The sequence below is a fragment of the Rhincodon typus genome, chromosome 37, assembly GCF_021869965.1.
Source record: "Rhincodon typus isolate 14 chromosome 37, sRhiTyp1.1, whole genome shotgun sequence".
Lineage (NCBI taxonomy): Eukaryota > Metazoa > Chordata > Chondrichthyes > Orectolobiformes > Rhincodontidae > Rhincodon > Rhincodon typus.
Window position 1 is genome coordinate 14,892,899 of NC_063368.1, and position 26,276 is coordinate 14,919,174.

Genomic DNA, 26,276 nt, shown 5'->3' on the forward strand with positions numbered 1-26,276 from the left:
CCTGTCCTGGGCGTGCTTGATGGGGACGGCATAGAAGAAGCTTTACTCTGTATCTAACCCCGTGCTGTCCCTGTCCTGGGCGTGCTTGATGGGGACGGCATAGAAGAAGCTTTACTCTGTATTTAACGCCATGCTGTCTCTATCCTGGGAGTGCTTGTTGGGGACAGTGTCATGAGAGCTTTACTTTCAGTTTAAATGAGTAGAGAGAGCTTTATACTGTTTTTGACAGCAGATTTATAACAAGCGAGGTAATGAATATTTAAGTGGATGAATCGAGCCTAACCCCGAGATTGACCACAATGATTGTGTTATTTTCAGGCTCGAGTAAAGAACCACATTGTCAAACCCAGTGCAACTGAACTAATCCACTTCCTGTTCACACCCCTCGAGATGGTAAGGAAATGGCTTTTTACAATTCCTGTTTTGTGCCGATTACTCCCCTCTGAACCCTGCACCCCCAACTCCCTGCTCTTCCTGTTAGGTGCAGCATTGCCTCCAATTTACACTAAGCCAAGAGGATCTTGGGAAAATTTCCATGACAGCAGCCCCTTACAGGGCGTGTGATCCCAGCAATGAACCAGCAGTGTGGGGGTTAGGTGGGGGTGGGAGTGTGGGGGGTGTGCGGTGTTGGGGAGAGGGGAGACAATCAGAGGGCTAGTAAGTTAGCCACATTCCTGTGTGTCTACAGTGACCAGAATGGGTGAGACAAGTAAGAACGAGCAGATTTCCTTCCCTGCTTCAAAATCATTCACCAGACCGCAAGAAATTACAGAGAGTTGTGAATGCAGTCCAGTCCATCTCACAAACCAGCCTTCCTTCCATTGACTCTGTCTATACTTCCCACTGCCTCAGAAAAGCAACCAACATCATCAAAGACCCCTCCCACCCTGGTTATACTCTGCTGCATGGGAGCAGCAGTTGGACTACTTTCATTGGCTTCAGTGCCCATAGTGAGCTGGCATCAGCTGGAATCCTTCTAATCATTACCTGATGGTCTGCTCTGGGAATTGTGGTCTCCCGGGGGACTGTAACCACAGTTTCACATTATGGTAGACCTAACAGGTCTGGTGTGGACAGTGGTGTAGTGGTAACATTACTGGATTAGAAATCCTAATGCTCTGGGCCATGGGTTCAAATTCCACCATCTACATTGGATGGAGTTCAAATTCAATTAATAAGTGTAGAATTGAAAGCTCTCTCAGCAATGGACAGTATTTGATTTATTATTGTCACACTTACCGAGATAACGGTGAAAAGTATTGTTTTGTGTGCCATCTTTTCCACCATCTTCCATCGGGCAGAAGATACAAAAGTTTGAAAACAAGTACCAACAGATTCAACAACTTCTTCCCCGCTGTTATCAGATTTATGAATGGACCTCTCATATATTAGAGTTGATCTTTCTCTGCGTCTTCTCTGTAGCTGTAACACTATATTCTGCATTCTGTTCTATTACCCTGATGTACTTGTGTAAGGTGTGATTTAGCACGCAAAACAATACTTTTCACCGTTATCTCGGTACGTGTGACAATAATAAATCAAATACTGTCCATTGCTGAGAGAGCTTTCAATTCTACACTTATTAATTGAATTTGAACTCCATCCAATGTAGATGGTGGAATTTGAACCCATGGCCCAGAGCATTAGGATTTCTGATCCAGTAGTGTTACCACTACACCACTGTCTCTACCAGACCTGTTAGGTCTACCATAATGTGAAACTGTGGTTACAGTCCACCGGGAGACTACAATTCCCAGAGCAGACCATCAGGTAATGATTAGAAGGATTCCAGCCGATGCCAGCTCATTATGGGCACTGAAGCCAATGAAAGTAGTCCAACTGCTGCTCCCATGCCAACCAGCCAACCTGAGTCAGACCCGGGTATCTAACTAGGGCCTTCTTTACAAGGCTCTCACTTGGCACAAGACCATTGCAGTTTGTGGAGTTACCAATCAAGCCATTCATTTTTAAATGTTGACTTTTGTCAATGTTGGCCTTGTTAGTGTGGTCAGCATTCATTGCTCACTCCTGATTGCCCTTGAGAAGGAAGTGACGGCCTGAATTCTTGAACCGCTGCAGTCCATGTGGTGCGGGTACAGTCACCTGTTACAGAGGGAATTCCAAGAATTTGACCCAGCGACAGAGAAGGAACGATGATACATTTCCAAGTCAGGGTGGTGAGTGGCTTGGAGAGGAGCTTGCAGGGGGTGGTGTTCCCATGTATCTGCTGCCCTTGCCCTTTTAGGGAGTAAAGGTTGTGGGTTTGGAAGGCATTCTCAAAGAAGACCTATGTTAGAGAGTCATCGAGTATTAGAGACCCTTCAGTCCATCAATTCACTGCCAATCATCAAGCTCCTATGTATTGTCATCCTATTCCTCAGCACTTGGCCCGTAGCCCTATACGCTATGGTGTTTCTAATGATCATCAAAATGCTTCTTAAATGTTGTGATGGTTTCTGCCTCTACCGCCCTTTCAAGCAGTGAGTTCCAAATATCCACCAAGCTTCGGGTGAAAAAAATTCTCCTTAAATCCCCTCTAATCCTTACTTTAAGTCTATGCCCCCGGTAATTGACCCCTGTACAAAGGGGAGAGGTTTATCTGTTGACCCTATCTATCTATGAGTTTCTGCAGTGCGTCTTGTAGATGGCACACACTGCTGCCACTGTGCCCCATTGTGAATGCAGGGTGTGAGTACTTAAGGTGCTGGTGGAGGTCACTGTCAGGGGAGGCCTGGTATGTCTTGAAGATCGTACTGGGAGGAGAAATGGGCAAATTGTTGGCAAAATGAAGCCAAGGTTTTTGACTGTTGTTGTTATCCTTTTCTTCCTGCACAGATGGTGCAAACAGCAGGTGTGGATGTTGCTAGATCAGTGGTCATGCCATTCTTGACCAACGATGCCATCCACCTCTTGAACAGCACACTCAATCAGACAGAGAAGGCACAGTGGCAATCGTTGGGAGACTACTGGACCAAATCCAGGTAGGAACCACCTGTCATTAGTGCCCACATTCAACCAACATTCCAGATTCCCAACTGAAACTGGGATGTAGGGAAGTGGGATGTCGCAGGATTGGAGATTTTCAAACCAGCAGGAAGGAGCTAACAATCTGGAACAAAAACAGAAATTGCTGGAGAAACTCTGATGAAGAGGTCACTGGACTTGAAGTGATGGGGAGGTGATGGCCTAGTGGTATTAACACTGGACCATTAATCCTGGGACCCAGGTTTGAATCCCACCATGGCAGATGTGGAATTTGAATTCAATAAATATCTGGAATTAAGAATCTAATGATGACTGTGAATCCATTGTCAATTGTCAATTGTCAGGAAAAACCCATCTGATTCACTAATGTCCTTTAGGGAAGGAAACTGCCATCCTTACCTGGTCTGGCCTACACATGACTCCAGACCCACAGCAATGTGGCTGACTCTGAACTGGCCTCTGGGCAATTAGGGAATGGCAATAAATGCTGCCTAGCCAGCGATGCCCTCATCCTGCGAACAAATAAAGAAAAAAAAATTAACTCCATTTCTCTCCCCACAGAGGTGCAAGTCCTGCTGAGTTTCTCCGGCACTTTCCTGTTGTTTGTCTAGCATTCTGGGATAGTTTTTCCCGAGATCGGGGAAGACTTAGAAACGTATTTTGAAATGTGAAATGTTTTGATGGACTAAAGACTTGGAAAACTTTGTTTCGGTTTTGGGCGGAGTCAAAAAGTGTACTTTGCTCATAAAAACGTAGCTGTGAAAGTAACTAACAGTTTACATTTGACATAGGAGAAAGTGTAAATGCAGTTCGATTGTTTTCAACACCGAAGTAGCACATGATACTCTGCACTGCTTCATTGTACTTCCTAATGCTTACAATGTGAGTGATCTGATACAAACAGCCCTGGGACTTTTACATGGGCTCCAAATCCTTGCTTGGCATTGCTAACAAGCTTTAGACAGTGACCTCTCTCCATTGCTCCTCTGAATTGCATCCCCCCCCCACCAAGGCTGACACTTTGCACTGGAGACACTGCAGGTTCTGGCCAGACAAAAGAGGGTCTTTCGCTGAGTTGATGGTCCTCTGGCAGCCTCTGTCATTGCTCATCTCGGTGTGAGCCTGTGGGGACAGCATAATGAGTGTCGATCCCTGCATCACATAGTTGCCCCTGCTCGGCCTCATCAAATAAAAAAAAACCACAGTATCTCTTTCCGAATGTGAAGCATAGATTACTGAAGGCATCTTGCGGGCAGCGTGTGCAGCGGCGGCGATGGCCTGATTGTATTACCACTGCACTATCGATTCAGAAACTCAGCTTATGTAGATTAGGTGGGTTATAGAAGGATGGATCTGGGTGGGATCTCTGAGGGTCGGTGTGGACTTGTTGGGCCGAAGGGCCTGTTTCCACAGTGTAGGGATTCTATAATAAAAAATATTCTGGGAACCTGGGTTCATATCCAACCATGGCAGATTGTGGAATTTGAATGCAATTTGAGAAAAACTGAATCTGGAATTAAGGGTCTAATAATGAAACCATTGTTGGAAAAACCCATCTGGTTCACTAATGCCCTTCAGGGAAGGAAACTGCCATCCTTACTCGCTCTGGCCTACATGTGACTCCAGACCCCTCACAGCAATGTGGTTGACTCTTAACTGCCCTCTGGGCAATAAATGCTGGTCTAACCAGAGACGTCCTTATCTTGTCAGTGAATTAAACAGAAAGGACCAAGACTCCAGACACATCAGAAGGAGTTGGCAGGGACCATCCTACTCACCACTAACAACATTACCCCTTTCCCACCTGTGGCCTCGGTTGCACTGAGATAATTGAGTAGAAGCTGCAAACAGATTGCAAACTCCGCAATAAATAAATCCTAAGATAGGAACAGGAGGAAGCTATTCAGCCCATCGAGGCTGCTTTGCCATTCAATATGATCATGGCTGATCGAACACTTCAATGTACTGTACCCATGTACAGTATGGTGGCTCAGTGGTTAGCACTGCTGCCTCATGATGCCATGTACCCCAGTTCGATTCCACCCTCGGGCGACTGTCTGTGTGGAGTTTGCATATTCTCCCCATGTCTGCGTGGGTTTCCTCCAGGTGCTCCTGTTTCCTCCCACAGTCCAAAGATGTGAACTTTAGGTGGATTGGCCATGCTAAACTTCACATAATGTGCATCAATGTGCAGGCTCGATGGATTAGCTATGAGAAATGCAAGTAGGGCGTTGGGTCAGGGAGGGATGCTCTTCAGAGGATCAGTGTGGACTCAAGGGGCCAAATAGCCTGCTTCCACCCAGTAGGGATTCTATGAATAATCCCATCCACATGAACCTGTGACCACTGGTTATCAGAAATCTACCAATCTCTACTTTAAACATAGTGAGCTTCCACAGCCCTCTGTGGTAGAGAATTCCAAATGCAAAGTAAAATAATTTTACCACATCTCGATTCTAAATGGCATCTTTCTTCTTGTTAACCGGATCCAAGTTCCTAAATACAGGGGGAATCATCTTATTCGCATCTACACTGTCTATCCCTTCAAGTATTGTGTAGGTTTTAATGAAATTAGACACAAGTTGTTTCTGGGATAGTTTTGTTTACTTGTTTTGTACGTTTGGTGAGTCTAACAAGGAAGGATTACTGAGAGTTACAGTATGAACAATACCTAGTCTTCTACACATGAAGCAACCAGATACACCTTCACAAAAGCGTGACTAACTCTGTCGAATTTATGAAGTTTCTCTCTCCACGTCTGTCCCTTACGTGATCTCCTCCATCAGTGAGAGGTCTTACTCACAATGTTCCAGACATTAACCTTACCAAATCCTTACACTGCATGTTTCCAAATGCACCATCACACTTACCTGCCTTCTGCCCACTACCTCAGCAGTCTCTCTTTATATGGACTCCAGGTACTCAATCAATAACTGGGGAGCTGATGGCCTAGAGGTATTATCGCTGGCCTGTTAATTCAGAGATACAGATTGTGTTTTGGGGAGCTGGGTTCGAATCCTGCCACAGCAGATGGTGGAATTTGAATTCAATAAATATCTGGAACTGAAAGTCTAATGATGACTGTGAATCCATTGTCAATTATTGGAAAAACCCATCTGGTTCACTAATGTCCATTAAGGAAGGAAACTACCATCCTTACCTGGTCTGGCCTACATGTGACTCCAGACCCAAAGCAATGTGGTTGACTCTTAACTGCCCTGTGGCAATTAGGGATGGGTAATAAATGCTGCCTCACCAGTGATGCCCTCATCCCGTGAATGAATAAAGAAGAAAAAAACCTTCCTCTTTTAGTTCTTGGCCTTAACAATACAATCAGTGTGACAATGGGATTTGTAGCCCAGCACCAGGCCCTCACCCACTGCGTTTCTGGTGGAGTTTCATTGTGTTTTGGCAGCAGAAAATAATTGGACCTTTTCCGCTTTGTCCAGATTGGAGTGGCCTGCCGAGCACTGGGGAGAGCCGTACCATATCCAGTTCCGATCAGGGTGGCAGCCAGATGATCTGGATCCCAACGGAGCTCCGTGGGAAGATCCTGTGGAGCTGCAGCACAAACACGAGTTGCTACGAATGCAGGTAGGTAGGCGCTGTGTGCCTGGTGACATGGCAGAAGAGAGGGGTTACCCAGCACGATGAAGCAGCAGGTTGAAGGAGAGTTTGGAATGGGAGAGAAGGGGACTGCCAGTCAGGCACCCATCTGCTGGGACTACTCCTGGGCCTGAGCAAGGTTCCCGTCTGCAGTACTAGTTCAGCCCTGGAAGCATGATCTCTCTGCTCAGCCCTTCTACCCATCTTTGTCCACGCCCAAATTGTACCACAATAGCAGGTGGTATGCGGTGCTACTAATCGGAAAGTCATACAGGACAGAAGAGGCCTTTCAGCTCATCGAGCGTGCACTGCCAAAAATATATTGCTGCCTACAAGTCCCATTAGTAGGTGGGACTAGTCCCACTTCCCTGCGCTAGTCCCATAGCCTTGAATGTTATGACACTTCAAATGCACATCCAAGTACTTTTTGAAGGTTGTGAATTTTCCCACCTCAACTCCCCTCCCCAGGCAGTGCATTCCAAACTCCCACCACCCTCTGGGTGAGAAAGGTTTTCCTCCGATCCCCTCTAAACCACCCACGTGAAGAAAGATGAACATCATTGAGCGACAGAGTGAACACAAAACGCGAAAGAAATGGTTGCCAGGTGTCCCTAGATTTGGCCTGTCCTTACTCAGAGTCACAATCTCCTGCTGTGGGCCTCCATGTGACTGGGCGGGCCATTTCCCGAAGCAGAGATGGGCACGTGGTGAGAGTAACCCTCCTTGCTCACGGTGAGAGTAACCCTCCTTGCTCATGGTAACTCCAGCCCTATGAAGGCTCTCATTGCCTCACCACTCACAGCTGCCATTACCTGGGCCTCTGCAACTGCCCCATAAAGCTCTCCATCTCAATCTCCTTCTTTAAGATCCTTCCTATAACCATCTTCTTTGATCAGCTTCTCTTCAGGACCCCTCAAGGTCTATACTCTGTGGCGATCTGAAACTGAGAAACACAGAAAAGAAGACCAAGAGTAGGCCATTCGGCCCTTTGAGCATGGTCTGTCATTCAATATGATCATGGCTGATCATCCAACTCAGCATCCCCCCACCCCGTTCCCACTTTCTCTCCCATATCCTTTAGCCCCAGGAGCTCTAACTGATATTGATCTACATCATCCACATTTATGCTTCTAATTAGCAACTGGCCTGTTATAAATAAATTAACAAAGTATCTGATTAATATTAAATACAAGAAACTTTTCAGGTCAAACACATTTGCTGGTTATTATGCAGCCAACTTAAAACCCACATAGCAGCTGGCCCTTTTGGGTTTCAAACAGTTGTGAGTTCAAGGCCCACGTCAGAGACTTAGATATCTATTTAAACTGAGTCAGTGCTCAGGGAGAGTTACATCATCAGGCAGTATATATATAAGTGAGGCCTCATATTTCCTCTGAGGAGGCTATATGTGATCACATGGTTAACTAGAATATAATCCCAAGTCCACTCCAACCCTCTGAAGTGCATCTCACTCAGACCCACGCCACCTAATGAATCCCTGTAACCCTGTATTTCCCATGGCCAACCCATTTAGTCTCACATCCTTGGACCCTATGGGTAATTTAACATGGCTAGTCTACCCTGACCTGCACATCTTTGGACTGGGGAAGGAAATCCATGCAGACACAGGGAGAATGTGCAAACTCCACACAGACAGTTGCCTGAGGGTGGAATTGAACCCGGGTCCCTGGCGCTGTGAGGCAGCAGTGCTAACCACTGAGCCACCATGCCACACCTATTCAGCCTTGAAAGAACCATAGAATCCTCACAGTGTGGAACCAGGCCATTCGGCCCACCAAGTCCACACCGACCATATTAACAGCATCTCACCCAGATTCAACACCCTGCCCTATCCCTTTAACCCTGCAATTATTTAAAGGAAAACAGAGTGCCTGTCCCTTGACGTCATGGCTGCGAACATGGCTGTAGTGATTGGAGCCAGGTTGACTTCATTAACTGTGAGGTTCTTGACTTGAGTTGTTAATCTGGGCCAATCGTGAAAGCCCTGGCCGACCAATATAACCAGGAGATTTTCGAATGTCTTCAGTGCAGGGGACTGACTCCGAGCTGGCTGGCCACAGTTCGTGTACTGCGCACAAGTAAATAAACAGTGACTTAGTGATGGGATAGTGGCCTCTGTGCAGTATTTCAGTGATCCTTCTGTGTGCAAATTTTATGCCACGTTCCCTTCATAATAGCTCACCCTCAACTCACTTTGAGATGTCCTGAGCACCGCAATAGCTGGGATATAAATGCAAGTTGTTTTTAGATATTAAAGTTTGCACAGAAATAAAGCTTTTCGGGGTTATCTGTTGTGCACATTACTCTGTTAGGCACTTATAGGGAACACCTGATGTAAATGCAGGTTCCTTTTACTCGAAAAGGGGATGTTCATTGTTTAAGGCTACAGTTCCAGTAATACTCTACAGGTGGCGGTACTGAGAAACCAGAGGTCCTTCCTTAAGCTCAGCACCGCCACCAAGTGGGGTCCGGTGGTAGTGTACCTCAAAGTGGTTAGTATCAAGCTCAACTGAGCTTGTACTGAGCTCAAAAAAGTATTTTCCAGTGCCCCATAACGAACCTGACCACATTTAATAATTTCACTTTAACAATAATCTAAAAGCTATTGCTGGAACAGACCAGCATGTGCAAACTTTGCACCTGCAGAGGAGGATAATATCGCAGTCAAATGAGCTGAGATTTAAAGATTACTGGTGGATTCCCAAGTGCATCTGGCATTCAACACGAAAGGTGTCCACGTGATATAAAAGTACATTCGATCTCACTTAAGGCAAGAGTATATCACAGTTCACGCAGGGATTCCCAGTTGCCGTGGTAACATGGATTTTAATCCTGCATATTGCAGCCCGGAACCACAGATAGTGATCATAGAGGCTTCAGTTTCTTTGTGGGAATCTCACTGAGTGTCATGGAGTCACATGGCACGGACACAAACCCTTCGGCCCAACTTGTCCATGCCAACCAGCTTTCCCAAACTAGACTAGTCCCATTTGGTTGCATTTGGCCCATATCCTCCAAACCTTTCCAGCCCATGTACCTGTCCAAACTTCTTTTGAGTCTACCACTTCCTCTGGCAGTTCATGCCACGTATGAACCATTCTCTGTGTGAAAATGTTGCCCCTCAGGTCGCTTTTAAATCTTGCACCCCTCACCTTAAAAATTATGCCATCTAGTTTCAAACTCCCCTACCCTGGGGATAAATCCTCCTCTCACTGCCTGCCATTGGGATGCATTGGAACACAGTTTGACCACATTAAAAAGGTACCTTCCTCAGGTCTCAGGCCCTGGAACAGGACTTGAACTCAGACCTTCTAGCTTAGAGGCAGTGGTACTACCACACTGCGCCCATGAGAGCTCCAGCCCAAAGTCAGGGGGTGGTGAGATGGACCAAATAAATAAGAAGGCGAATAATAAATTCATGCTTGGTTGAGAATGGATTGAAAGTGCTGCCATGACAAATATTGATTGCAATAAAGGGAGAGTGAAGATATAAAATGAGATAAAGTAGTGATTGTAATGAAATCAGCGCAGCTGGATCCATAGAATCTGAGTTCCCTGATTGGGACTGTTAACCTGGTCCAATCAGGGAGGCCTGGCTGACATAAATGGCTGAATGTCAGGGATGTTGAGCCCTTGACCCAATGAAACGGAGGGCTATTATCAAAGGCAATGCATTTGTAAATGATGATTGGTGATGGGATGCCAGCCTTTCAATCAGGTGATGCTAAGGTTGGGTTTTGTTGCTTTGGAGATAGTTAGAGTGAAAACAGGCAGGTGGGAGACATTGAGGGACCAAGGACTCTTAGGTTATGCAGATATGAAGAGATTTCTGTGCAGTATAGCCATTGGAAATCAACCATTTGTGTGTTCCTGCATTTTTAAGTCAATGTTTCACAGCTACCTTACCCAGACTTACCACTCCCACCCCTGTAATTCCCATACCTAACCTGCACATCTTTCGACTGTGGATGGAAACTGGAGCACCCGGAGGAAACCCACACAGACACGGGGAGAATGTGCAAACTCCACACCGACAGTTGCCTGAGGCTGGAATCGAACCCGGGTCCCTGGCGCTGTGAGGCAGCAGTGCTAACCACAGCGACCGTGCTGATGGTGTAATTTCAGTATCCCACTCCCACTTTCTCTCCATGTACAGAGTACACTGAGAGAATTGTGAGATCATAGAAACATAGAAAATAGTAATACAGGTAGGCCATTTGGCCCATCAAGTCTGCTCTGCCATTCAACTAGATTATGGCTGTCCTTCTAGCTTGATGATATTTTCCCGCAGTATTCTCATGCCTACTGAATCTCTCCCACCTGCCTGTTCTCACTCTAACTATCTCCATAGCAACAAAACCTAACCTTGGCATCACCTGATTAAAAGGCTGGCGTCCCATCACCAATCATCATTTACAAATGCATTGCCTTTGATAATAGCCCTCTGGTTCATTGGGTCAATATCCCTGACATTCCCCATTTATGTCAGCCAGGCCTCCCTGATTGGACCAGGTTAACAGCCCCAATCAGGGAACTCAGAATCTATGAGATCCAGCTGGGCTGATTTCAATACAATCACTACACCGATCACTACCTTATCTCATTTTTTTCTTCACTCTTTATAAACTTGCTGAAGGCCTCTTCCAATAGGCCTTCACCTCAATTTCTCTGTTTTACAACGCACCAAAATTAAATGTCAGAAAAGCAAAAAAACGCTGATAAAATGCATTCTGAGGGAGGTTCAGAGGAGTTCTGAGGAAGGGTCTCTGGACCCGAAATATTAACTCTGTTTTCTCCTTCACAGATGCTGCCAGACCTGCCGAGCTTTTCCAGCAACTTAGTTTTTGTTCCTGATAAAATGCAGCAGGGTTTGGCAACATCTGCAGAGACAGAAACAGTGTTAACATTTCGAGTCTTAACTCTTCAGATCCAAAGAGACATAATCAGCTCAAAGTATTAAAGTCTCTTTCTCGCTATTAAGATGTTGCCTGACCTGCTGATATTTCCAGCATTTTCTCAGTTTTCGTTCTGGATTTCCAGAATTTTTGTAAATTTATATGTGGTTTGAATATCCAGACAAAACAGTCCAGAGTCCAAACGTTAGGGACATTACATGGAGACACATGCCTTTTTGACTGATATTTGTCTGGTCAGCTGGGAGTGTACAGTTTTGCTCAGTCTTGATGTTTATTGATTTTTTTTTTAAACTTACATCTGCTTTGTTCCAGCAATCAGGCCCACAGTCAGCTCCTGTCAAACAAAGCAATGGGTAAGTGCCATTTTAGCTCAATACCTCAGCTGGAAACAGCCAAGCGACTGTTAACTTTACAAGAGGACCTGAGGAGCTTCTGTCTCCAAGTGTACTCTGATGATAAGAATGACATTTATAAAGGGAACAATCTGGTGAAAGTGCTTGTGGAGATGACTGGTTGAGGGAAAGGCAGTGGGAAAACTCAAATCTCAGTGCTCCTGAACAGGCTTGCGGTTCCCGCTAGGCCGTGTTCACAGGACCCCGAGAAAGGGTGGCTCTGTTGAGGGGCCCGGGGCCAGAGAGAGGGTTATTTTGGCTGCTGTGCTCAAGTATCTGACGGATGAAATCCTCGAGCACCACCATCACCCCCAACCCCCGCCAACCCCTACCACAACCACCACCACCAACATGACCCAGGAGGACAACCAGAACCATAACAGTCCCAGAGGCCTGCAGCTGGTCGTGTGCAATGAAAGGGAGCTCAGTCACATTCACAGCGTCCGTTCCCTCCACCACCGACACCAGGACTGTGTATCATCTATCATGGGATTCACCAAGATTCCTTAGACAGCATCTTCCAAACCCACGACCACTTGATGGACTGAAAGGCCTCTTTCCAATGCTTGAACACAGGTCTTCTTTGAGAACACCTTCCAAACTCACCACCTTTACCCCCTAAAAGGAGAAGGGCAGCAGATACATGGGAACACCATCCCCTGCAAGTTCCCCTCCAAGCCACTCCCCATCCTCACTTGGAAATATATCGTTATTCCTTCACTGTTGTTCGGTCAAAATCCTGGAATTCCCTCCTTAAGGGCATTGTGGGTCAACGCACAGTGCATTGACTGCAGCGGTTCTAAAAGTCAGCTCACCACCACCTTCTCAAGGGGCAAATGGGGATGGGCAATAAATGCTGGGCCCAGCCAGCGACGCCCACATCCATGATTTTCTTAAAAAAGTGCTGCTGGGAGGGGTGGCCTTCAATCAAAGTGGGAGCTGCCTAATATCCACGCCCTTCTGCTGACCAAGAAAACCGCAGCTATAGGCACAGCTAAGAAGGGAAGAGATAATTCTATCATCAAATAAGGGGAACACTCAAAGCGTTGCTTGCACGTAGGTTGGTGTTGAAGTGGAGACAGTGCTGCTTCTCAGTAGGATTAGCAAAGATTCATTAGGCAGAATACCTCGCAAATGGCCAATGAAATCCTCCCACAATGCCAACTCCACTTGTTAATGGTTGATGTAATGTTTCAGACTCTGGTTCCACCAACCCTGCCAACAGCCATGGCCCAGAACCCCTGCCCCTCCTGCTGCCACCTTGTCCACATGCCTGGCATAAGATATGACCCTGAGCAAACTCCGAGCTCCGAGCCTCGGCACGGCAAGAGGTTGCTAGGAGGGCAAGGAAAAGCTTCAAGGGCATCCTCAAAGCCTCCCTGAAGCATGGTAACAATGCCACCAACTCATGAGAATCAAGACAACCCATGCTGAGAAAGCAGGCTTTGTTCACAAGCTATTGTGAATTATTGCTCAACGATCAGAGCTTTTCCTCTCAGCGTACCTTTTCCGAATGCTTCCACTGTTTTGCAAAAGTCACAGGATGGCTAGTTCACTTATAAAGGTTCTCTGACCCATCATTAAAAGGGACAGCTTTCAAGCAAGTGCTGAATAAATATGGCCGTTTGCGAGGTATTCAGCCTAATGTGGCCGCTATAAATCTTTGCTAATCCTACAGGATATTGATAAGCAGAACTCTCTCCACTTTATAAGTGGTTTACTGCAGAGAATGGAGAAGGAGCTCACAGCTGGTTGAAGACCTGACAGTTTCTCTATGTAAAAACCTAAAGAACTGCGGATGCTGTAAATCAGGAACAAAAGGGCAGAAGTTGCTGGAAAAGCTCAACAGGCCTGGCAGCTTCTGTGAAGAAAAAATCAAAGTTAACGTTTTGGGTCCGGTGACCCTTCCTCAGAACTGAGTTACCGTTAACTCTGAACTTTTTTTCTTCACAGATGCTGCCAGACCTGCTGAGCTTTTCCAGCAACTTCTGTTTCTGTCTGTACCTTGTTCCGAGACCCAAGCCATTCAGTAATCTGAGAATCAATCGCATAATGGCTAGTGCATAGACCAATTAAGTTCTTTTTTGCAAAACAATGCTCCATCTGTAAAAAGCCACTTGACTCCAGTTCATCTGCAGACACAACTGTAACCCATAGTGATACAGTATTCACAGTCAGGATCAAATTTCTTGCTTTCAAACTGGGCAGCAATTGTCAGGTTTTAAAATATACATGGTTGTCTCTCATTTCTGTCCATGACGTTAAAAAGCACAAACACAAAAAGACACAGTCTTGACAATGTCAATCTTCTTCCTTCAGGACTCACAATGTGGAGACCAAACACATGAAATGCAGCTATGACTTTGTGGCCCGAAACAGCAGCGAGCTCTCTGTGTTGTCTGGTGAAATGGTGGAGGTGAGTTCCCTAATTTGAGTCCTTCCAATGGAAGGGACTGATAGAAGGGGGCCATTCAGCCCCTCTGGCCTTCGCCCACCCTCATCACCCACAGCCAGTCACCGTTCCAGCTCCATTTTCCCACCTTTGCTCTACATCTGTTGATGAGCAACAAAATCTCTCAATCTCAATCTTCAAAGGCTTTAGCACGCGAAAGGTTAGCACGGCTGCCTCACAGCGCCAGGGACCTGGGTTTGATTCCACCCTCAGGTAACTGTCTGTGTGGAGTTTGCACATTCTCCCCGTGTCTGCGTGGGTTTCCTCCGGGTGCTCCGGTTTCATCCCACAGTCCAAAGATGTGCAGGTTAGTTGGATTGGCCTGTGAAAATTGTCCTGATGTTCAGGGATGTGCAGGTTAGGTAGATTAGCAGTGGGGTTACAGGGATAGGGTATCTGGTTGGATCTGGGTGGGAAGCTCTTCAGGGGATTGGTATGGACTCAATAGGCCGAATGGCCTCCTCCTGCACTGTAGGGATTCTATGAAGCTTTGTTAGGAGTCGGGATAAATCACACGATTTTCAATACCATATTGCTGAAGTTCTTTGGACATTTATCTATTTAGCTAGAGACACAAGCTGTTAAAGATAGAAACTTTACTATTGCTTCCTAGTAGACTCCCTCTGCTGGTGCAAGTGCATAGGGTATCCTCACAAGAACATAGTGCACAATGCAATTTTCAATGCTACATTCACGTGAGGGAATTCATCCTGATCTCGCTCCTAAATGAAGTTTAAAGTTATGCCTAGATTTTGTTCATCAGGGGAAATAAATGTCTTTATTTCCACCCATAGAAAATTTTTCTCATTTCAGATAGTTTGGTTAGATCACCCTCAACCTTGTAGACTTGACTCAATACAAGCCAAGTTTATGTCCTATGCCTTATAAATTATACTATATAATTGCATTGGAAGAAATGAGTCTGATAGTCACTTGGATTTTCTTTACAAAACTCAGGATAAATTGCCGGTTGTTAGATGTCACTTTACTGAATGATCCTGAGAGTGTGAATAGTTACAGACACAACCAATTTTAGATAATCAATTGAGCTCACAATCATGCTCGTTTGCACTTATGTGACATATGTCCTAAACAGGGGCCCATTCTCTGCAAATAAAAGGGATATATTCCAGTCTTGCATGTTTTCTTGAGTTATTCAAGAGCTTACTCCTGTTATCTATCATCATTGGAAGTGAGTTTGGTCATTCATTGGTGCTCTATCACACAGCAGCTTGGGAGCCTGTAATTCTCAGTTGATTCCTCCATCACATTTCCTCAGCAATTCAGAGACAGCCCTGATAATCTAAAAGCTTCCTTTTCTCCCGTAGTGGTGATCGTTTGCAACTTGGCACTCTTGCATCTGTCCTGATCAATGCAAGAGGAAAAGCTTCAGCAAGCAAAGTTTCTCTTTTTCTCTTAATGGTAAAAAGTTGCAGCATGCTGCTACGCAGAGGGACCTGGGTGTCCTTGTGCATGAATCGCAGAAGGTAGGTCTGCAGGTACAACAAGTAATTAGGAAGGCAAATGGAATTTTGTCCTTCATTGCTAAAGGGATTGAAATAAAAAGCAGAGAGGTTATGTTGCAGCTGTACAAGGTGCTGGTGAGGCCACACCTGGAGTACTGTGTGCAGTTTTGGTCTCCTTACTTGAGAAAGGATGTACTGGCACTGGAGGGGGTGCAAAGGAGGTTCACTAGGTTGATTCCGGAGTTGAGGGGGTTGGCTTATGAGGATAGACTGAGTAGATTGGGATTATATTCATTGGAATTCAGAAAATTGAGGGGGGATCTTATAGAAACATATAAAATTATGAAGGGAATAGACAAGATAGAAGTAGAGAGGATGTTTCCACTAGCAGGTGAAGCTAGGACAAGAGGGCATAGCCTCAAGATTAGAGGGAGCAGATTTAGGACTGAACTGAGAAGGAATTTCTTCACCCAGAGGGTTGTTAATCTATGGAATTCCTTGCCCAGTGAAGTAGTTGACGCTACTTCAGTAAATGTTTTTTAAAAAAAAGTAGATCTTTTTTTAACAATAAAGGAATTAAGGGATACGGTGAGAACGCGGGTAAGTGGATCTGAGTCCACGAAAGGATCAGCCATGATTTTATTGAATGGCGGAGCAGGCTCGAAGGGCCAGACGGCCTACTCCTGCTCCTAGTTCTTGTGTTCTTGTGTTCTTTTCGAAACAAGGGAAAGTGATCTCTGGGGTTGGAGAGCTTCCAGCCGCTGTGGGACCATGACCCTTAAAGAGGTGGGACTTTCAGGAGAGATGGAAGTAAAACCAACAAAGGAATTTTAAATCCAAATTAACAGGAATAAGCAGGGTTGACAATGCAATAGACTCAGAGATGAATAACCTGGGTCAGATTTTGAATTGACCTCTGCTTACTGAGCTCATTGACTGAGAAACTTGATGAAGTCGGGGGGAGCATACTTTATTCATTCATGAGAATGAGGGCATCAGTGGATAGGCCAGCACTTAGTGCGCATCCTTAATTGCCTAGAGGGCATTTAAGAGTCAACTACATTGCTGTGACATGGGAATTCATGCATAGGCCAGACTAGGTAAGGAAAGCAGTTTCCTTCCCTAAAGAACTTTAGTGACTCAGATGGATTTTTCCAACAACCAGCAATGGCTTGTCGGGGGCGACACAGTGGCTCAGTGGTTAGCACTGCTGCCCCACAGCGCCAGGGACCTGGGTTTGATTCCACCCTCGGGCCATTGTCTGTGTGGAGTTTTCACATTCTCCCCATGTCTGAGTGGGTTTCCTCCCACAGTCCAAAGATGTGCAGGTTAGGGTGGATTGGCCATGCTAAATTGCCCATAATGTTCAGGGATGTGTAGCTTAGATGGGTTATCCGGGGATGGGTCTGGGTGGGATGCTCCAAGGGTCAGTGTGGACTTGTTGGGCCAAAGGAACTGTTTCCACACTGTAGGGATTCATGGTCATCATTAGACTTTTAATTCCAGATTTTTATTGAATTTAAATTCCGTCATTTGCCGCAGTAGGATTCGAACCCTTGGATCGAATAAAATTATAATTAGTGGACGATTGAAGGAATCATGCCGTGACACTTTAATGTGGCACTAGGTGGCAGGGGAATATGTTGAGGTGCAAGTCAGCCCAGTCCAGGTTGTATGGGTGAGCAGGCTGAAAGGGCTGAGTGGCCTACTCCTGTTAGCTACCATCGTTGGAAGTGAGCTTGGTGATTCATTGGTGCTGTATCACAGAGCAGGCTGGTAAAGTCTTCCCTCTGATGACTAGCTGGTTTGTTCGCTATAGAACATCGCACTCACTTCTGCAGCTTGGGCACCAATGGCTAGGCCAGCGCTATAGCCCATCCTTAATTGCCATTGAGAAAGTGGTGGTGATCTGCCTTCTTCAATCGTGTGTGCAGTAGGCAGACCTACAGTGCTGTTAGGGAGGGAATTAGTGGGGTATGGCCCATGGGGTGGCACAATGGCACAGTGGTTAGCACTGCTGCCTCACAGCACCAGGGACCCGAGTTCCATTCCACCTTCGGGTGACTGTCTGTGTGGAGTTTGCACATTCTCCCTGTGTCTGCGTGTGTTTCCTCCAGGTGCTCCGGTTTCCTCCCACAGTCCAAAGCTGTGCAGGTTAGGGTAGATTGGCCATGCTAAATTGCCCATAGTGTTCAGGGATGTGAAGATTAGGTGGATGGGTCTGGGTGGGATGCTCTGAGGTTCCATGTGGACTTGTTGGGCCAAAGGCCCTGTTTCCACACTGTAGGGATTCTATGAATTCTGGGATTTTTGACCCAGTGGCACTGAAGGAACGGCGATATATTTCCAAGTCAGGGTGGGGACTGGGGACTTGCAAGGGGTGACGTTCTATGTCTGATGTAGATTTTCTCTCCCTAGGTGCTGGATGATTCCAAACGGTGGTGGAAGGTGCAGAATCAGAGTGGACAGGTTGGCTATGTCCCCTTCAATATCCTGGAGCCTGTCCCTGCACAGGATGTCGTCAACAGCTCACCTCAATATGCTCAAATACACAAGGTAGCAAATATTACAGCCAGACCTTTCAAAACTGCTCTTATCCTGACAATTATCTGGAAATTAGTCCGATTAAAAATTCCTTGACATTTCTCTATCTTTCTGCTATCATTTTTGTCTTTGTTTTCACACTTTCCCTCTCCTCTAGACTTTTCTTTTGCTACATCTAACCTTCCGAATTGCCTGACAAAGTTACATATTCACCCGGAAATATTTTGAATTAGAACTGCACAAGCTGTTCATGATTGATATCTGTTCATCACAGACTCCCTCTGCTGGTACATGTGTAAAGCCTCAGGTGGACAAAATGCATAAATAAAACCCGAAAACACTACCAATGCTGGAAATCAGAAACAAAAACAGAAATTGCTGGAAAAGCTCAGCAGGTCTGGCAGCGTTTAGGGAGGGAAATCAGTTAATGTTTGAGGTCAAGTGACCTTCCTCAGAACACTGCAGGTTTCAATACATCACAGTCCTCTACTTGATGAAGTTTTGTTGATGTTGCCTGTGTTCAGTGAGCAATGATTTTCTCTCTGAACTCAAAGGTTTTGGTTCGAGGCCCATCTCAGGACTTTGGGGGCTAAAATCTAGGCTGACATCGCTCTATCAGTATGGAGGAGGGCCTGCTGTTGAGGAGGATTTTTATTTAATGGAATGTTAAACAGAGGCCCAGTAATAGTTGGAAGAAAACAATTGCGCATGTCCACTTGCAGAAGAGTGAGAGACCAAAGCAGTGGACAACATTTAACCCTGAAAACTGATCATCGCTGACTGCGGGATCTTGCTGTGCTCAAGTTGGTGTTTCTTCCACCTGCAACGGTGGCTACACTTCCAAGGGTATTTCTTTGGCTGTAAAGCATTGCCCGAGGGCCATGTAAGGTGCTATTCGAATGCAACCGCTTGCTTTCTTCTCTATTTATGGGAACCAGCGTGAAAAATAAACAAAAAAGAAATGGAAAGCCTGGGAGGATTGGTGAATTGCGAGCAGTCCCGTGCGTTTGTTCTAACGCTGGGAGAATTTCAGCACCGGCTCCCCAACATTCCAGCACCACAGGACTCAGGGTTTCTTTGTGTTTTGCAGGGGAACTGGCAAACTCCGAAAGGCACGCCACCCCCGACCCTCCCGAAAAGAGTGAGTCAACACAACCCAGCGCAGGTTGGCTGGGACACAAACCCCGAGAACGTCGGTGTGACTCAGAAAGAGAGAGGTCAGTGACATAACGCTCCTGGAATGACACCATTATTGCCTCGTTTTTGCTGCCTTTTTTTGTCTTTTGGAATAGCACTCCTGTCTTTATGTAATACCACGCACTGTGTTCCTGAGTGTAATTAGAATTTTGTACACCTCCTGCACAGCCATAACTCGCTATTCCATCACCCTGTGGTCTGTATGCCCTTGGATATCCTATGATCTGCCTGTATTGCATGTAAAACAAAACTTTTCACTTTACTTAGGTGCACACGACAACAATAAATCAAAATCAAATCAAGAATTAGAATTAGCTTTATTGTCACACGTCCGCACATGAGTACAGTGAAAAGTTTACAAGTCACCACTAGGTGCAAGATACCTAGGTACAGATTAAGTCCAAATTCTTAGGAAAAAAAAAGTAGAAATCAAAAAGTCCGACATTACAGCCCTTCAAAATCATAGTAATAAATTAGAAAGCTAAAAGAAATAAGAAGTTCAGAATAGCAGACGTTCAACAATGGTATAATTAAATAAAAATTAAAAAGAAAGAGAATTTAAGACAAAGTCCACTATTTCACGGCTCTGGGCTCAAGGATCCGAACCTCCCAGTTGGAATTCCAAAGGGAGTATACAGGTTATAAATTAACACACGATGAGTTACTGTTTCCATTCCACTTTCCTTGAGGATGTAGGCATTGCCCAGCATTTACTGCCCGTCCCTAGTTGCCCCTTGAGCAGGTGTTACTAAACTGCCTTCTTTGACCACTGCTGCCCATGAGTTCACTCTCTGTGCTGTTAGGGAGTGATACCCAGGATATTAAACCAGTGACAGGGCAGAGGCAGTGATTTAATTCTAACTCCAGATGGTGCACAGCTTAGAGGGGATCTTGCAGGTGATGGTGTTCACATGCATCTGTGCTCTTATCCTCCTGGATGAAAGAAGTTGTGGGTTTGGAAGGGTCTGTGTAAGGAGCCTTGACAAGTTGCTGAAGTACATTTTGTAGATGGTACACATTTACAAGAATGAGAAACCACAGTGATGGACGTAGACTGGAGTTATTCTCCTCGGAGAGAACAAGGCTAAGAGGAGATTAGACAGAGATATTCTAAATCCTGATTGGGCTGGACCAAGTAGATAGGGAGAAGCTGCCCCTGTTTGTAAAAGGAACAAGAATAATAGGGCACAGATTTCAGATGATTTGCAAAAGGAACAGGGCCGATGTGAGAAATAAACTTTCTCGCCCAGCGCGTAGTTAGGGTGTAGGATGCACTGCCTGGAAATTTGGTAGGGACAGGCATTTATGAGGGCATTGGGTAATTGTTTGTATTAAAACAATGGGGAAGGGTAAGGGGGAAAGAAGACAGGAGATTGGCACTAGATAATGATGTTCAATTAAAGAGATAGTATGGACACAATGGGCCTAATGGCCGCCTTCTGTCCCATAACAACTCAGTGTGGTGGTGGATTCAATGAATGGCAAAGGTAGTGACGATCAGGAACTGTAACCTCAGTTGAACAGTGCAGTTTGGTGTTGAGTGTGGATCTGGTCTTGTCTAATGGGAAAAGCAGATAGGCCAGCACATGGAGCAATACTTTCCAATTTTGTCTAACCAGGTGCTAATCGACTTTGTGGTGTTCCTTCCTCAGAGCGTAATGCCCAGATTAACATCATGAATGAAGAATTGTTACTGAGGATTGCAAACGGCAGAACAGCACAGCATAAGTCCTTCCAGGTCCAGAAGACCCTTGACACCTCAGTTCCTCTGGACTACAATTCCTCTCCAGCTGAAGTCAAGACTTGGCTGGAGGCCAAAGGCTTCTCTCAGATGTAAGTCTAAATCGAGGTGGGTCAGCTCTCATGGATGGTGCTGGACTCTATGAGAATTAAAGTTTGATCTCCAGAACGCTGATCTGAGCCACACACCTGGTCCAAAATTCGTCAATGTGTTGAAGAAAGTAGTAGCAGGGAGTTGGGGAACACAGTTGGGTCAAGAATCATCAGACAGGGTAAACATGGAGTACATTCACATGGCATGGGAAGGTGGGTTGCAGTGAGAATGTGGGGGCAACATGAGGTTAAACAAAGGAGCAGGAAGGCTGGCCATTTGGCCCATTTCTCCTGGTCCATCATTCAACAAGGTCCACGGCTCATCCAATCATGGCTTCAAGTCCATTTGCCTGCCTCCATCAGGACCTTGACTGAAAAACTCTGCTAAACCCAACCTCGAGTATGTATTTCTTTTCTTATTCATTTGTGGGAAGTGGGCATCACTGGCTGGGCCCTGTATTTATTGCCTGTCCCTAGTTGCCCCTTGAGAAGATGGTGGTGAGCTGCCTTCTTGAACCACTGCAGTCTACCTACTGTGGGTTGACCCACAATGCTCTTAGGGAGGGAATTCCAGGATTTTGACCCAGCGACAGGCTCTCTGCTCACCGAGGGAGAGAATTCCAAAGGTGACCCTTTCAGAGATGAAATTTCTCCTCAACTCCACTTTAAACGCCTTATTTCCGAAACTATGTTCCCTGCTTCTAGCGATATGGGGTAGGCCATTTAGAACTGAGATGGGGAGAAATGTCTTCACCCAGAAAGTGGGGAGCCTGTGGAATTCTCTGCCACAGAAAGCGGTTGAGGTCAAAACGTTGAATGTTTTCAAAAAGGGGTTAGACATCACCATGGTGAAAGGATCAATGACCAGAAGGCATTAGCTCAAGGAAAGGGGCAGGAGATTTAGAGGAGACGTGAGGAAATAAATTTCACTTGGATGGTAATGGAAATCTGGAACTCACGGCCTGTAAGCATGGTAGAAACAGAAACCCTCATAACATTTAAGAAGAATTTAGATGTGCACTTACGATGCCAAGACATACCAAGGCTGGGGACCAAGTGCTGGAAAATGGGATTAGAATAGTTGGCTGGTTGTATTTGACTGGCACAGACTTGATGGGCTGAAGGGTCTTTGGCTGGGCTGTAGACCTCTTACTGTAACTCTAGTTCTTATGGCTAAAGGGATCAAAGGTACAAAAGCAGGAACAAGGGATTGAGTTGGTCGATCAACCATGATCATATTGAACAGCAAGCAGGCTCGAAGGGCTGAATGGCCTGCTCCTGCTCCTACTTTCTGTGTTTCTACTTGACGTGTTTAGGATGGCTTAATATCTAGCAGGGCCCTCACTTTTGGAAAGGGGGATAAAACATGTAAAGTTCAGTCATAGAACATAGAACATAGAACAGTACAGCACAGTACAGGCCCTTCGGCCCACAATGTTGTGCCAAACATTTACCCTAAAACCTAAGGTCTATCTAACCTCCACCCCTACCTTATACTATCATCCATATGCCTATCTAATAGTGGCTTAAATGCCCCTAATGAGGCCAACTCCACTACCCTCTCCGGCAATGCATTCCACGCTCCTACCACTCTCTAAGTAAAGAACCTACCTCTGACGTCTCCCCTATATCTACCTCCACTCACTTTAAAACTATGCCCCCTCGTAATAGCTACCTCCACCCTAGGAAAAAGTCTCTGGCTGTCCACTCTATCTATACCTCTGATCATTTTGTACACCAATAATTCCATGTTTGATTATGTGTATCCGTTTACAAACGATGTGTGCTGTGCTCCATTCTTTACTCCTGGTAGGGACTCAGCGAAAAAACATGCAAAGGAGTTGGAAGCCAGAGCATGAAACATGGAGCAGACATTCCAAAACACAAAGAAAACCGATATTTTTTATTTCATCTGTTCAAGGGATGAGGGCGTCCAGCATTTATTTCCCATCCCTAATTGCCCAGAGAGAGGTTAACAGTCATGTCATTGAAATGAGTGCCATCTCTACAAAGCTCTAAGATCTGTGTCTCTCTTGCTCTCCCTCAGGACAGTGAATTCTCTTGGGATTCTGACTGGCGCCCAGCTCTTCTCCCTGCAGAAAGATGAACTGCGGTCGGTGAGCCCAGAGGAGGGCGCCCGTGTCTACAGCCAGATAATGGTCCAGAAATCACTGCTTGAGGTAAAGGGGTCTTTCTGAAATCTCTAAGTATTGGGGAAGAGGGGTCTGCTTCCATGGCTTCGACGAATGTTCTGGAGAGTCCGAATGAAAGAGTCTTTGTCATCTCAGTGACAAATGTTCCAAAGGTTGGGGGATGGTGGGGAAGACGGTCATTGGATGACAATGGGGAGCAAACTCCATGATTAATTATACCCTTGATCCTTCCCCTCTCGTTCCGGTTCTGAGTTGGTGGGGGAGGCAGTGCTGTGTAGATGGGGTTGGAGAGGGCAGCACGGTGGCTCAGTGGTTAGCACTGCTGCCTCACAGCGCCAGGGACCCGGGGTTTGATTCCAGCCTCGGCTTTTTTTCTTCCCTCTCTTGGAACGTCGGAGGCTGAGCAGTGACCTTATAGAGGTCTATAAAATCCTGAGGGGCGTGGATAGGGTGAATAGCCAAGGGAGGGGAGTCCAAAATTGGAGGACTTAGGTTTAGGGTGAGCGGGGAAAGATTTAAAAAGGACCTGAAGGGGCAAATTTTTCATACAGAGGGTAGTGGCTTTGAAATCTTTCGCCTCTCTATGGAATGAGCTGCCAGAGGAATTAATGGAGGCTGATACATTTACACCATTTCAAAGGCATCTGGATGGGTATATGAATAGGAAGGGTTTAAAGGGATATGGGCCAAATGCTGGCAGATGGGACTAGATTAAGTTAGGATATCTGGTCAGCACAGATGAGTTGGACCGAAGGGTCTGTTTCCGTGCTGTACAAGTCTATGAGTCCATGACTGTATGGCTGTCTGTGTAGCGTTTACACATTCTCCTTGTGTCTGCGTGCGTTTCCTCCGGGTGCTCTGGTTTCCTCCCACAGTCTAAAGATGTGCGGGCTAGGTGGATTGGCCATGGGAAATTACTCATTGTATCCAGGGATGCGTAGGTTAGGTGGATTAGCCATGGGAAATGCAGGGGTAGGGGCCCTGGGTCAGGATGGGATGCTGTTCCGAGAGTTGTTGCAGAAGTGATGGGCTGAATGGCCTATTTACACACTGTAGAGATTCTATGTGAGTGTTGTATATTAGAGGGAGCCTCCTGGTTCCTCCATATAGAGGAGGGGGTGTGGTCACATAGCCCATTATAAAGAGGTAGCAGGAACTGCAGATGCTGGAAATTCTGAGACAACAAGGTGCAGAGCTGGATGAACACCTCAGGCCCTTCATCTGATGAAGGGTCTAGGCCCGACATGTCAGCCTTCCTGCTCCTATGATGCTGCTTGGCCTGCTGTGTTCATCCAGCTCTGCACCTTGTTATCCCATTATAAAAACAGACATGCTTAAGATGGGTTAAGTTTAAAAATAAATGGCAAAACCAATATTTCAGTGAGTGTGTGGTCAGTCTGTGGAACAGGCTGCCTAGGGATACAGTAGAACTTGTTAGTGTTTATTCATTCAGAGGAGATGGTGGTGTAATGGTAATGTCCCTGGACTAGTAAGCCTCTGGTGACGTGGGTTCAAATCCCACTCTGGCAGATAGTGAACCCTCACTTCAATTTAAAGAGAATGTGGAGCAAAGCAAAAAGTCCACACGACTTGTGACCACTGTCAGTTAGTTCACTCCTTTAGTGAAGGAAATCTGCCATCCTTACCTGGTCTGACCTACATGTGACTCCAGACCCATGACAAATGTTATTCAGTCTAAACTGCCCTCTGGGCCATATATGCTAGCCCCAGCCAATAACACACACATTCCACAAGTAAGTTTCAAAAACAAAGTAGATTTCTTCCAGGAAAAATAACACTTTGGATCCAATCTATGAACAATTTGAGACCTAATGTGCCGTGCTGCACCTTGAAGGGGGCATATCTCAAATTGTTGTCCAACACTATCTGATGTGATCTATGGTGCAAAATATTCAATAGCCAGAACATGTTAGCTCGAAAGAACCTACCAGTTGGGGAGGCGATGGCCTAGTGGTATTATCACTGGACTGTTAAGCCAGAGACCCAGATAATGTTCCGGGGACCGAGGTTCCAATTCTACCACAGCAGATGGTGGAACTTGAACTCAATAAAAAAAATTCTGGAATTAAGAATCGAACGATGACCATGAATTCAATGTCGATTGTCAGGAAAAACCCATCTGGTTCACTAGTGTCCTTTCGAGAAAGAAACTGCCACCCTTACCTGGTCTGGCCTACATGTGACTCTAGACCCACAGCAATGTGGTTGACTCTGAACTGTCCTCTGGGCAATTAGGGATGGAAAATGAATGCTGTCCTGGCCAGTGATGACCTCATCCCATGAATGAATAAAGGAGTTACTCTTGTCTCCATATCATCTTCTCTTTGAATAAAGGCTCCATGTCATTGTTCAACTAAATGATTGGTGTCTTTAAATGAAACAGAAGAAGAATACGTGCCAAGTGCATTGTGACTCACAGAGCCATAGAGCACGGAAACAGACCCTTCGGTTCAACCAGTCCATGCCGAACATAATCCCAAACTAAACTAGCCCCACCTGCCTGCTCCTGACCCATATCCCTCCAAAACTTTCCTATTGTAATTGTACCCACATCAACTACGTCCTCAGGAAGTTCATTTCACACACAAACCACCTTGTGTTGAAAAAATGTTGCTCCCATGTCTTTTTTTAAATCTCTCTACTCTCACCTTAAAATATGCCCCATAGTCTTGAAATCCCCCTCCCTAGGG

At 45.8% G+C, this 26,276-nt stretch overlaps 1 protein-coding gene across 1 annotated transcript in view; it reads left to right on the forward strand.

The window, feature by feature from the left end:
- The window catches only part of LOC109918430 (epidermal growth factor receptor kinase substrate 8-like protein 1), a 48,637-nt gene extending 25,027 nt beyond the window's left edge, over nt 1-23,610 (forward strand). Inside the window, exons 7-15 of the mRNA XM_048617368.1 lie at nt 319-393; nt 2,836-2,981; nt 6,435-6,579; nt 11,841-11,881; nt 14,240-14,336; nt 18,257-18,394; nt 19,473-19,599; nt 21,232-21,412; nt 23,460-23,610. Coding sequence (XP_048473325.1) covers nt 319-393; nt 2,836-2,981; nt 6,435-6,579; nt 11,841-11,881; nt 14,240-14,336; nt 18,257-18,394; nt 19,473-19,599; nt 21,232-21,412; nt 23,460-23,610 — 1,101 coding nt within the window. The remainder of the gene's footprint in view (nt 1-318; nt 394-2,835; nt 2,982-6,434; nt 6,580-11,840; nt 11,882-14,239; nt 14,337-18,256; nt 18,395-19,472; nt 19,600-21,231; nt 21,413-23,459) is intronic.
- Nucleotides 23,611-26,276: the final 2,666 nt, after the last annotated feature.